Source organism: Thunnus maccoyii, chromosome 10, assembly GCF_910596095.1.
Source record: "Thunnus maccoyii chromosome 10, fThuMac1.1, whole genome shotgun sequence".
NCBI lineage: Eukaryota > Metazoa > Chordata > Actinopteri > Scombriformes > Scombridae > Thunnus > Thunnus maccoyii.
The window spans coordinates 15,815,035-15,827,861 of NC_056542.1; the positions used below are offsets into that span (position 1 = coordinate 15,815,035).

Sequence of the window (12,827 nt, forward strand, 5' to 3'; positions counted from 1 at the left end):
CTCATATGTGTTCTAATGTGACTTATTTCATCAGGTTTCGCACATTTTTCAGACTATTTTAAACAGTGATTTCTTTATTACACCCTCAGGATGGTCTCTTGAGGCAAAAACTCATTTTTTAGAGTCCTGGCCACAATTACAGCACAATGCAAGAATATGTTGTTTATTCGTTAGATGAGACTGGAATTTATGTATTCCTCTGTTCTGTCTCTTTATACTCTGCAAATATTAGTTAGACAAATCCACAAGACAAGTCAGAAATAAAAAATAAAAAATCAAAGACAAAGAGAAAACTAACTTTGACTATTGTGAGCTTTTTTCACTGCTAAAACATTACAGCTAATGTTGTTCCAAGGATCCTGGGATTACACCCAATTAAAATGAAGACATCTGACAAATATGCAAATCCGAAAACAAACAATCCTGTGTTATAAAATGCATCTCTTGCTGGCAAGGAATACTTCCAACTGCAATTTGAATTACAGAAAAATGGAAAGGAGGACAAACAATTTTGCAGTTTGACTGAAGGAGTGACCAGAAATGTTTTTTTACCACAAGTGTTCAGGCATGCTCATTTCAACAAGGACCAAACTGAAAATCAGTTAGCCACATAAGTGCAAATGAATGCCTACCCAGCAAGTAGAAAATGTCTTTCTTTCTCTTGTATTGGTGTTTTTATTTTAGACACCGTGCCTTTTAGTAAATTAAATTATTCCTGCTTGCTTTCAGTCGAGTGAAGTTTTGGCGGTATGCTGTATGCATACATGCTGTAATCTGTCTTAATTCTCGGTAGCAGCACTGAGTCATCTGCATCATTACATGTTCACTGTTGTTGCACTGATTGTTGCATGCCAAGTAAAAGTTGTAGGAGGTTTACCACAAACATAAACCTATAAGCAACACACTGATACACCCCTTCCCCAAACTATCAGTGAAGACACAAACCATTTTAGTTTTTGCTGAATACAACTACATTGAAAACAAACTGGAGATACCAATTCTATCCACATTTAGACAGTCTTTCCTAATAAGGTGGATTAACATGTGTAATTGGTCCTGGAATTTGACAATGGCCGGACCACAAAAGCACTTGCAGGTGTATTTTAAGTTAAAGGCCTATATTTCATATTTCAGGCATCATTTATATTTAGTTATATAGTTAGGTAATATATAGCCTATTGTGGCTTGCTCAAAACACCTATGTCATAGTTTTTCTATTCAGTAACCAATAAATAAGGAAACTATTTGAATATATCCTACAAAAAAACCTTTCAGTTGACCTTTTAACCGTTACCAAGTTGCTGTCCATGGTGCTTCGTCAAAAGATCGCAAAAGGAGGAGCAAGATGTCGTCCGCCTCATTGTTCCATCAAAAAACAGAAAATACCCAACTTATTATGTTCCATAAATGAGTTGACAGTAGTCACAGATGAGATAATCTTCTTAGTGAGAGATATGAGTAAAAATAGAGATACGAGTGACATGCAAAATAAGTAAAATTGCCTTTGGCCTTTCTAAAAATAGTCTTAGGTAATTATTCAGTGTGTAGATAAGCAAAATTAACCACAAGATTTGCTTATTAAGGTCAGACATTAAACTAAATGGGGAATACCTAATGAGAGATATATCTAATCTGTTGTTAATTCAATAAGTGGCATTTTTCTTAATCACCGCACCATTAAGCCCCCTTGGCAGCCGAGAAAGTACAGAATAAAATAAATAAATAAAAACCAGCCACACAGAAAACATGGAAGCTGTAATGTTATAGATATATACTTTATTAATTCTCTCTGATAAAATAAAATTACAAAATAATTTCAACCTCAAACGGCACTTTCCTTCTTCATAATTATTTAACGTATTGTTAATACATATATCATAATTGTCATAACGAATGAGAAGAATACTATAGTTTAGTAATATTAGATATCAGCTATAACTGCGTTTAATCATAATGGTAGAAAAGACTAAGCAATCCAAAGCTAGATTTCGTTAACAGCATACTGTACAATATTCCAAGCGTATGTAATTCAGTATTCCGGCCACAGCGTGTCGCTATAAGACAGTTTTGAATATTGTCTCCAATGCAAAGGGTAGGCTTGTCTCTTTTTCCATCACACCATTACAAATCCTCTCAGATATACCTTAGTCTGTCTATGTTTTATTTATTTCATGAACAGCTGTTCCTTCATGGCCATTTATCCTTTATAAGGTTTATTTGTGTTCCCTTGTGTTCATCCGAAGTCCACCTTGAGCTGTTTTAAAGCAGTGAAGAGCAGTCCATGTACAGCACTGTAACAAGTCCATGCCCAGATTTTCACAGTTATTCCCTCAGAAATATTGTCAAGATATCTGCAACGCCTCCTGCTATCTTTTGTCCCCAGTGACAGCAGCGTTCCCTGCCTCTTATTGAAGTCCATTTAAGAGAGAGCACTTTGGTTGTTGAGGTGTGTGTATTATATCTGTATGTACATGCGTGTGAGTGTCTGTTCTTGTGTCTGCATGGCAGTTTAAGTGATCGAGCAAGCAAGAGTGTTTGAGTGTAGGTTCCTATTTCTTTACACAGAATACATTCATGATAACAGTGAGTTGTTTTGGGACTGCAAGCCTGAAAAAAAAATGGCAGTTAAGTAAAGTCTTCTTCCCTTCATGAAGGGTCATAGACTGACATACACTGTGAAAAAATATTAATCACATTAACTTATAACCACACAGATAAATCAGTGTTGGATTAAAAAAAAAAGTCAAATTACCAATGTAAAAAAATCAACATTTTAGAGATTTTAAGTATAACATTTTTTTCAGAGAATGAAAACAAAACAACAGATACATACAGCATCTCAACCAACCTGACTCCACAGCTACGTCTACATGAAAAACAAGATCATTTATTATTGATGGATAACGTTCTGATTGTTATTATAACTGTCTGCAGTAGAACTCTAGGTAGAAACATTATTTTTTAATGACATAAAATGAGAAGACCCACTACATATGGAGCATTAAATTTGTGCAAAGCTCCGACTAGTCGAGTCAGCGTTTCATATATAATATATAATATATGTGATATCATCTTGAACATTAATAGACCAGGTTGAAATGCTAGTTTCATGAATGCTTGTTTTATAAACCATCCCAATAGTAATGCACTTGATACAACTATTAATTGAGTTTTTCCTTTTATATGAAATGTTCACAGAAATTAAACAAAATCTTCTACAGTCTCATTTCAGTACAGCAAGCATACAGGTACACTTTAATGTCAGTTAAACTAAACTGGTAATTCAATCAATAATATGCAGTAATAATGCAATAATAAAGTCCTGTTATAGTTGTATTAGCGCATTTTATCATCTGCTACTATCTTTTTCATCACAAACAGATGTTAAGATGACTCATGTCACTCAGTATTTGCTTATTTCAACTTGATTTGTAATTTGAGTAGTTCAGTGAACGGTTACAATTGAACAGTTTAAGTGTCACAACTATGCATTGTATGTCTAAACTACTGCGTTACAAAAAAAAAAGAAAGTTGTTTGGATGAACATTTTTTACAGTGTGTCGACATTGCTTGGCAGTGCTCTGTGGAGATTGACAGTGCATCCAGTGCTTGGCAGTATAGGCTATAGTATTATCTGGTGGGCTAGTGCATTAATTTCTTTATGTGGGTGCAAATAGGGCCTGCATTGTGAAAGATTGTGTACTTATGTTTGTGCTGTGTTAACTTGTATTGCGTGGATGTGGAGTTGATATAATGCGTGTGTGTGTGTGTGTGTGTGTGTGTGTGTGTGTGTGTGTGTGTGTGTGTGTGTGTGTGTGCGGTGCATGCCACTAGTTTTTTTTAATCGTGGTCGTATTGATCGAACCTTCTGTTAAAGGGATGCTCGTTAACACACAATTAGCATTCAGATATAAAATACATCATAAGGATAAAAAGTCATGGTCATTAATTCCTGATGAAGGGAGAGAGAGATTGGGAGAGGGGGAGGGAAGGAGAGAGAGAGAAAGAGAGAAAGAGAGAGAGAGATAGAGAGAATAAAGGCCTTTTTCAGTAATTAAAGTGGATTCCATTTAGGAGCTCTGAGTTCATATAATTATTCCTCGTTATTTCTCCTCCTCTCTCCTTCCCCCTCCTCATCCTCTCTACCTCCATTCCTCACCCTCTTGACATCCTTCCTCCCCCTCACACCTTTTAGAGTCTCCATTTTATCTCCATTTTTCTTCTTCCTTCCCTCTTCAAGGAAAGCGCCCCAAAGTCCCTAACATGTCTCATCATTCATACTAGCCATCCATCTTAATCCCATTATTTCTCCTCATCGTCCCGTCTTCATCCCTCTCACTCGTGGAGCGTTAGTTTCAGAGGATTGCCTCACATTTCTCTCCTTCTCCCTTGTTCCTCTCGTTTAGTCTGTGGTGAGAGGACACGCACATCCCTCTCCTCTCTCCCTGTTTCCTTGCCGTATTTGTCCTCTCCTGGTCCTCAGAGCTGTCTTCAGCAGCTAGAGGTACAGGTGTTGGGGTTGGGACTTGCTTCCAGGCTCCCCTCTGGGCTCAGTGGTGGGGGCGACAGAGGGGACTCCAAGGCCAAAGTAGGGACCTGGGCTGAGGGTGGTGCTGGAGCTGTGACCTGGACTGGAGACATTGCGGTTGGAGCAGTGGTTAATGAACCTGCTGGGGACAGTGGGACCACAGCACCTCCCCCTCCACCTCCACCCCCTCCTCTGCCATCCCTCACATCTCTCTCTCGGAGCAGGTGGACCAGGGCGGCGTGCTGAGCACTGAGGGTAGCTGAGAGGTGGGCAGGCAGGGCGTTGAAGCCGGCGGTGAGCTGCTCCACCCGCTGCTCCAGAGACAGCATCTGGCGCTCCAAGTCCTCGCTGCGGTCGTTGAGCTCAGACATGAGCTCATACATGACACTCTGCATCTACAGGGGGAGAAGAGTAGAGAGGAGAGGAGTGTGGAAGACAGGAGAGGAGAGGAGAGGAGAGTGGGAGATGAGTCAGTGTACATGGAGTACTTTGAAGAAGGGAGACAGATTGCAAATACGTAAACAAGAGTGCAAGAGAGTTGCTTTATTGAAGCATGTTTAAAGAAAATTATTTTGAATGGAATGAGGGGAGACAGTAGAAGGAGTTAGAGGGTAAAGAAAAAGTAAAATGAGGGCAAGCACGAGGCTCAGGAGGAGTGAGTAAGACACTGAGCAAAAGGAAAAAATGTCCAAGAAGGAGGAGAAGCTGGAATGAAGAAGAGGCTGAAGGGAAGTCTCTACGTGGGTGTTATAACATTGTGAAGAAAGAGAGAATAAGAGAGAGGAGAGAGAGAATGAAAGGAGCACACACACACACACACACACACACACACACACACACACACACACACACACACACACACACATACACACATACACACGTGTGCTCACATTATCACTCAGACACCCACACAGTAACAGAAAAACAAGAGCACTCCCCACCCTCCTCTCATTTCCTCCTCACTCTCTCACTCAGTCATCCCTGTTTTAACACTTGTTCCGGTTGCTAGGAGACGCAAAGCCACAGAAACGTGCAGGTCAGCATGGAAACGGAGGAATGCTGTGCTGTATTTTGGTGGGGAAAAGGCATGCTAGGTATGCTAGTCCGCATAAATTATGTGTTACTTATTAACTGTATGATGGTTGTGTGTCAATGAAGTGTACGTCCTACATAAATGAAGAGCAGCATGTGTGTGTGTGTGTGTGTATGTATCAACTGTGCGTGTGTGTGTGTCTCACCTTTGAGAGGTCCACTAGTGTGTTGGCTTGATCACTGAGTTTCCTCTGCTCCATTTTCACACTGCGTAATCTGCAAACAGGTGCACACACAGGCACATATAAATACACAAACACACATGCAAAGAAATGAAACACACAGTGGTCGGTCCAGAGAGCTAATCCCTCCGGGTCCCGATGACAACACTGTGGAGCGGTCACCTTGCCTAGTTCAGCCTAATTTCTAGCTGCACTAGATTTGAGTGCAGAAACACAGTAAGCAGAAGACATAATACACACATACATTTTTTTGTTGAAATAAGACAGAGACCTTAAAGGGTATGTTCACATTTTTTAAAGTCTGTCCTGAAACAATAGTCAGGAGCCCTCCTGTTCATACTGACCATTAAGAGATCCCTTCATAATGCATTTTCAATGTAAGTGATGGGGGACAAAATCTAGTCCTTCTTCTATCTAAAAATACATTTGAAGAATTATTATAAGCTAATATGAGGCTTCAGTCATCAAAATGAGTAAAATCAAGTCAATATCTTCTAAAGTTATTGTCTTCTTAGTGCCAAATTTCCCGTGTTTGTTACAATCCTTCCACTGCTGAACAGGAAAACTGTCCATCAAGACACAAAGAGGGAATTTTTTACTAAAATGACTCTTACTGTGGAAGATCTCCACTTTATTTGACTAACTCAGATGACTGAAGCCTTGTATTAGCTTCAGATAAACTTTAAATAAATTTTTTCACAAAACTGTGGATTTTGTCCCCCATCACTTACATTGTAAGTGCGTTTGGGGGCGATCTTCTGATGGTCAGTATGAACAGGAGGAATGATTACAGCGAGCAAAACCTGTTTCAGTGTTCATTTGGGCACCTGACTGTTGTTTTAAGACAGACTTGAAAAATTGTGAACATATCTTTTAAGCTCTAGATAAACGAAAAAGGTAATTTTAATATTAAGAAACCTTCAGGGTAATAAGGCCTACAGGGAAATAAACTAAGGGGAATAAAATAAAATAAATCATCTTTCTACGGTCCAATTAAAAATAGGAGCTCAACAAAATAATTACTGAACTACAGGTCTAATCTGTGTTCATGAAACAAACCCTGTGGCTTCCTCCATTATAGTGAATTGCAGACTGATTTTATGAGGCTGCACCCCCAGGTGAACTTGTCTCAATGTTACGCTAACATGGTCGAATGAGAAAATATACTCATATCCGCATAAAATCACCCTGTCACTGTGTTCACAGAGTCAGCCTCTCATCCACAGTCTACATGCTTCAGGATTAGCCTTTCTATGTTACAATTAAAAGAGTCTTAGGTCTAATGACTCTGGTTCTGAAGGCACTTGTTAATATTTTCAAGTCTTGACTGAACTCTTCGAGATCAAAGGAACAAGCCACATTAAAAGGGGCCACTTAATTTTTTGATGCTAGACAGAAGATATACAAAAATCCTTTAGAAAAAGAGCCTTTAACAAGACAACCACACTCATAGCCATTCAAAAATAACTGAACAACGATGCTGTGGGAGAGTTCTGTCCTGTTGTTTGTATTTGTGTCTTCGACTAAACTCTTTAGCGAATTTGATATAATGGTCAGAGTGTCTCTAATAGTACACAATACACTGATTATCCAGTCCCACAACTGTATTTGCCTGGAGTGAACTGTCCCTTAGTAAAGGATGATCCATTTTGTGTGGCTGTGTGTGTGTGTGTGTGTGTGTGTGTGTGTGTGGCTGTGTAGGGACTCATGCACTTTATCTGATTATCAGCGTTGATTCAACCTGTGGGTGGATAGAAAGTGCAGCTGATTTCAAAGGCATCATCAGCTCAGCAGCAGTTTTGTGCATGTACTTGTGTGTGCATGTGTGGGTGCATTTGTGTGTGTGTGTGTGTGTGTGGGTGGGTGTGTGTAAGGTGTGGCCTCACTGATGTATCGCCTGGAGGAACTTCCGCTGGTGTTTGCGGACTCTGGAGTGGTCGATCTTCTTCATGAGCTTGGTGTGTTTGTAGATGAGCCAAGTCTCTCTTAGCACGTTAGCCGCCGCGTTCTTTATCTGCTCCCAGACGAAACACACACACACACACACACACACACACACACACACACACAAACAAATAAACATACACAATCATTGTTAGCAACAGGTAGCCCTTGGCAACTGAAGCAGGCAACAGGTTTGCCCAGCCCTGTTCTCTTTCTCTTTTTCCCTCCATCTTCCATTGTCTACATGCAAAGAAAAAACCTAAACCATCTTTCTCTTCTTACAGCCTGCCCTCATTCTCTCTGTCTCTCTCTACACATAACGGCTTGCTTGCCAATGCTTTTCATGCACGCATAAACAGCTCTCTCCTTAGGGAGATTTGGCAATGAGAACCAACGGGAGTCTCTCCCTCACACACTTCTCTCTTCTCTCGGTCTGTCTATGTGCCACATTATACCCATTATATCTAGACTAACTCAAAGGGACCACATTATCTTGACTGGTTTGAAGTAAATTCAGTACAGTACCACCGCAGTTCATTAAGCCCAGTGATCCCCCATTTAATTATGACAACACCCGAAAGAAACAACAGCAGCATGAGCCGCAGCTCTTAAACTAGCTAAGACAATCTTGTTCCCTGCAGAAGAGGAACATTAGAGAATGTAATGATGCTCACTTATGGAAAGCCTGATAGCCATCAGAGGCAATGGCCTGATGGTTATTTTCTCCCTTTTACTGGTCAGACATAGGCTTCAGTTGCATTTAGCTTTGTATCATCTGGATGTGAGATTGCTGTGATTCAATAAAATACTGATTCAAAAGGTCAGTGTAAGCCTCCGGTCCATTTATGCGGACACGGATCAGGATTCTGTTACATTAACTTACGTCCATATCTGCTCTTGTATGTTTCATGTACAGTGTGTATCTATAGATTGCTATGTAATTACAACACAGGGGTCTGACACCCGGCAAAAAAGCGCGGGTGGATACCATAGAGAAGGGAAAAGGGAGAGAAAATCTCTAAGGACATAAATTGAATGAGAGACTTCAAAGAGATGCTGCACTGAACAAAGAACAATTATACCCCCGTCTGAGGAGCACAAAAGACCCCGGCAGCTTGGCTAATCAGCACCCATCCACCGCAGTCAAGGGCTGCTCACACACATCATACACTCCTACACACACACACACACACACACACATGCAGACATACACACACTATTGGCCACAGATGAAGAGAGTAGGAGGCCCTGGGCCTTGCAGATGTGTTTTCAATGACACAGAGGAAGTCAAACCAAAAAGAGCTCATCTAACATACTATAGATGATATATAAGGCCTCTGTAGCAGCTTGAGTCATACAGCTAACTCGCCGTGTTGCCAATCACTCATAATGACAAATTTCTAAATTCTTACCTTTATGATGCATGTATACAGAGAACATATTCAAATATAGTATGTACATTTCATGTGAATAAAAACAACAAAATAAAGATATTTATGTATATTTATGTACATATTTATGTTCGGTTCATCATCACTAATGTGATTTGCATGTACTGTAAATCTTGGATTGGAGTATGAAACAAACCCTGCTATCCCATGTTTCTCTTTCTGAGCCTCATCTCTCAGTGTGTATCAATAGGATTACAGAACTCCCATCCATGTAGCGAGGACAGCCACTGACAGAGCTGCAAAGATCCTAAAGAGGCATCACAGCCATGACATATTGTCAGACGGGCCCACAACACTGGTGACAGCATCTTTTTAAAAATCTTAATAGCATTGCTTTTTTTGGGCAGTGTTTTATGATAACATTCAAAATTTTAAAAAATGATATTTGCAACCAAAATTCAGTAAGTGATAAAGACACAAAGAGTTAAGTTGTCTGGATTATGTTTGAACAAATCACACTTCCTCTAGCTTTAATCATGAGCCAGGTTGCTGAAGACCACATTTAATATCCCTCAACATCCATCAACAGGCCTATTGGTAAATTGATATGTCAAATGCTGCTATTTATCAGTTGATTGATCACTGCAGGGTGAGTGAAATATGATAAATGATGGCATCTTGTGTCTGTCTGGCCAACTTGCCGTGGAAGTTTTCACACAAACATTCCAACATCTGTCCAGCAGTGCACAGTGAGCCTGTGAGCCTGTTTTGTCACTTTAATTCAACTTCACCCTTCATTTAAACGCTCCGAGGTGCTTCACGTGCAGATAACAGGGAGTAATAAGTCTCAACGTGAACCACTAAGATTGCCCCATGAGAAACCAAACGACAGCAGCAGCAGACATTCTTGCACCATATGGCTTGTACGTGGGCAGCCATGTTGGGGCCATATGGCTGGTTTGGGTCAAAGATCTGTTCTGCTGCTCCCCTACATAGCACACCTTATGGCAGGTACATGAGAAATCTGTTAAAACAAGGGGTTCCCATATCTCAGCATGTTGAGCGCTTGATGTCATATTTTGGAGTATAAATCAATCAGTCCAAATAGAAATATTTAAAAAATGTCAATACATGCAATACTGCAACTGTTATAAAACATTTTTTGAAAAGAAGCATGGATGAAATCTAGGACTATATAAATAATCTTTGGTGTCAGAAACTAAGACACTTCATTAGTTTACACTGAAAAAAGAAAAAAAAAAATCCTTGTTTGTTTTCCTTGTTTTTTCTGTAGTGATGGAGACCTTGTTTGAACATCAGAGGAAAAGCCGAGACGCCTGACCCTTCCTACCCAGGAGAGCCTTAACGACCTGTGTATGCAATTAGTAATTAGATGCTGCGGTGCTAGAGATACAATGGTGTTTTCTAGGAGAGCAGAAAACATAAACAAACAGGCCAATTACCTTGGCAACAACCTCCCACCTTATCCATGTGTCACAGTGACACATGGCCTTACCTTCTCTGACCTTCCCATCACAGGCACTTTGACAAAGGGAAGAGACAAGTCTCACACATGCACGCACACGCACAAATCAGGTCATGCACACAAACACAAGAAAAATATCACCATCTTACCATCCAAAGCTGGAGAAGATGTGTGCATTCAGTTTTAAATAAAAGGATCAAACAAGTCCATGAAGGTCTGTAAAACATTTAATTAAAATAAAAATTGGCTTCCACTGGTGGTTTTATACATTTTTTGTCTCCTGAATGAGGTCATTTGGTTGATCGCCATAGAGATCCTTCATAAATCTAGACCAGTGCTCCATTAAAGGACAAACTCAGGTTGAATTGGCAAAAAAAAGAAAAGGAAAAACATCAGAGAGATGTGTAAATGCATTCATTGAGTGACAAATTAATGTTCATTGCTGTCACAATACGTCTGCACTAATAATGATCTTTTTGGCTTGCTTGTGAATTAAAAGGCTGTTGGAAGAGGAGTTATTTTTACTGTGTGGAGTTGAAGTGAGCTTAGTAGGAATCTTCAGGGGTTAGATTGCTCCCATTTGGCTGGTGGTGTAAACACTGGAAGGCATTGCAGCACCTCCTCCTTGGCCAGAGCCCAGAGTGCACTCTGAATATTCAGACAGGGAGAAGCTCTGAATATGCCACTGGGACTTCTAAAAGTGCTCTGAATTAACCAATGGTCCAGTGTGGAGGCACGATATGCATTCAGAGTGCAAATGTATAGGAAGACCTAATGTTTTCAACTTTGCAACGAGATTAAAAATCTTGAAATAAAAGTACCGACCTCAGAAACAGGCATGGTCAGCCATATTCAAGTGGTCAATTGGCTTATTGCTTCAATGAGCGGCAGTGACATCGTAGCACCATCAAAAGGAGGGAGACACCACTCTACGGACTTAACGCCTACAGTAAAGTGTGTCATGCTTTTTCTAGTCGAGAGCCCTGTGTGAGTGTTCGGGGCGATGCACTGACCATATGGACTCCCAGCGATGCTTTGAATTAAGTGCCAGCCTTTTAAACACACCTTTAACACTCTGCATCAAGACAACAAGTCCTGACATCAAACACAAGCACTTACAACCTCACACACACGCTCGACTTAGTGGCTACATTAACTATTATTTAATTAACATCCGTGTTAATCCTATCAAACGGTGGGGAAGACTTCACTTCATTGAATTGAAATTAACCCATGTGCATTGAACTTTGAATAATGTTTTTAAAGCACATCGTCCTCCCTGATAAGGTTATTACTGTAGGTCTTCTGCACCAAATCTGCATCGCACAAGACTTTAACTTCAGTCCTGTCGGGCACGTCTACATTTCTGATCTCATGATGAAAGCAGAGAACACATGAAGAAGTTAATTTGCTTTAGTTTTTTTTAAGGATCTTACTCTGTACTGTGTGGGTGCTGGTGAGCAACCACACCCAACACTTTTTGCACAACACATGTGTAGAGATATAGACACATCAGCATCAAACATTGACATTATCAGCCACATGGTCCATTGGCTGAAGGCTGCACTATTTGGCATTTAATTGACATTCTTGTTAATCCTTCAAAGGGAAGGAAACACCATTTTCACTGAAGTAGAAAGCCAGTGTGTGCGCTTTTCTGTCTATTCTTGTATATGTGTGTGTGCATATACAATGATGGCAGGATGTGGAGTCTATCATTGCATTATTCATCATAAGGCCTTGAGTGATTGTACTCTCTTGTTACGATGATATAACAGAGAATGGCCCCAGCCATGTTAATCAATGTGCATACAACAGCTTCAATCAATGATCTCTCTGTAATAGAGGGCAGGAGACAATTACCACCGCATAAACCGGAGACCCTTTGAAGGAAATGTCACCATGCACGCTGTATTGTGTTGAATGAAACTCCTTTACTTTGTTAATTGAGGATGATATTGATGTTGAAAATTTGTGAAAGTTTAATCTACATATTTGCAATGAATGGTACTGCAATAACTAAAAAAAACTTCAGGAACATGAATCTTCACAACCTTTAGATCAATGATTCCCACATCCTACAGTTACCAAGAGGAATGTGGAAATATTGAGTGGGAGAATGTGAGAACTGCAGTTTAAAAAATATATCCACACATGTGATTAACAGGAAAATAAACACACAGGTAAGATTAAAAGTTAGTTTA

At 40.0% G+C, this 12,827-nt stretch overlaps 1 protein-coding gene across 2 annotated transcripts in view; it reads right to left on the minus strand.

Annotated features, from left to right (window-relative positions):
* Positions 1-1,793: 1,793 nt before the first annotated feature.
* Positions 1,794-12,827, minus strand: part of kcnn3 (potassium intermediate/small conductance calcium-activated channel, subfamily N, member 3) — a 47,353-nt gene continuing 36,319 nt past the window's right edge. For both annotated transcript variants that reach the window (XM_042425216.1, XM_042425215.1), the window contains exons 8-10: positions 7,689-7,816; positions 5,767-5,836; positions 1,794-4,923 (exon numbers count right to left, since the gene is read on the minus strand). In XM_042425216.1, coding sequence (XP_042281150.1) covers positions 4,492-4,923; positions 5,767-5,836; positions 7,689-7,816 — 630 coding nt within the window. In that variant the 3' untranslated portion in view covers positions 1,794-4,491. The remainder of the gene's footprint in view (positions 4,924-5,766; positions 5,837-7,688; positions 7,817-12,827) is intronic.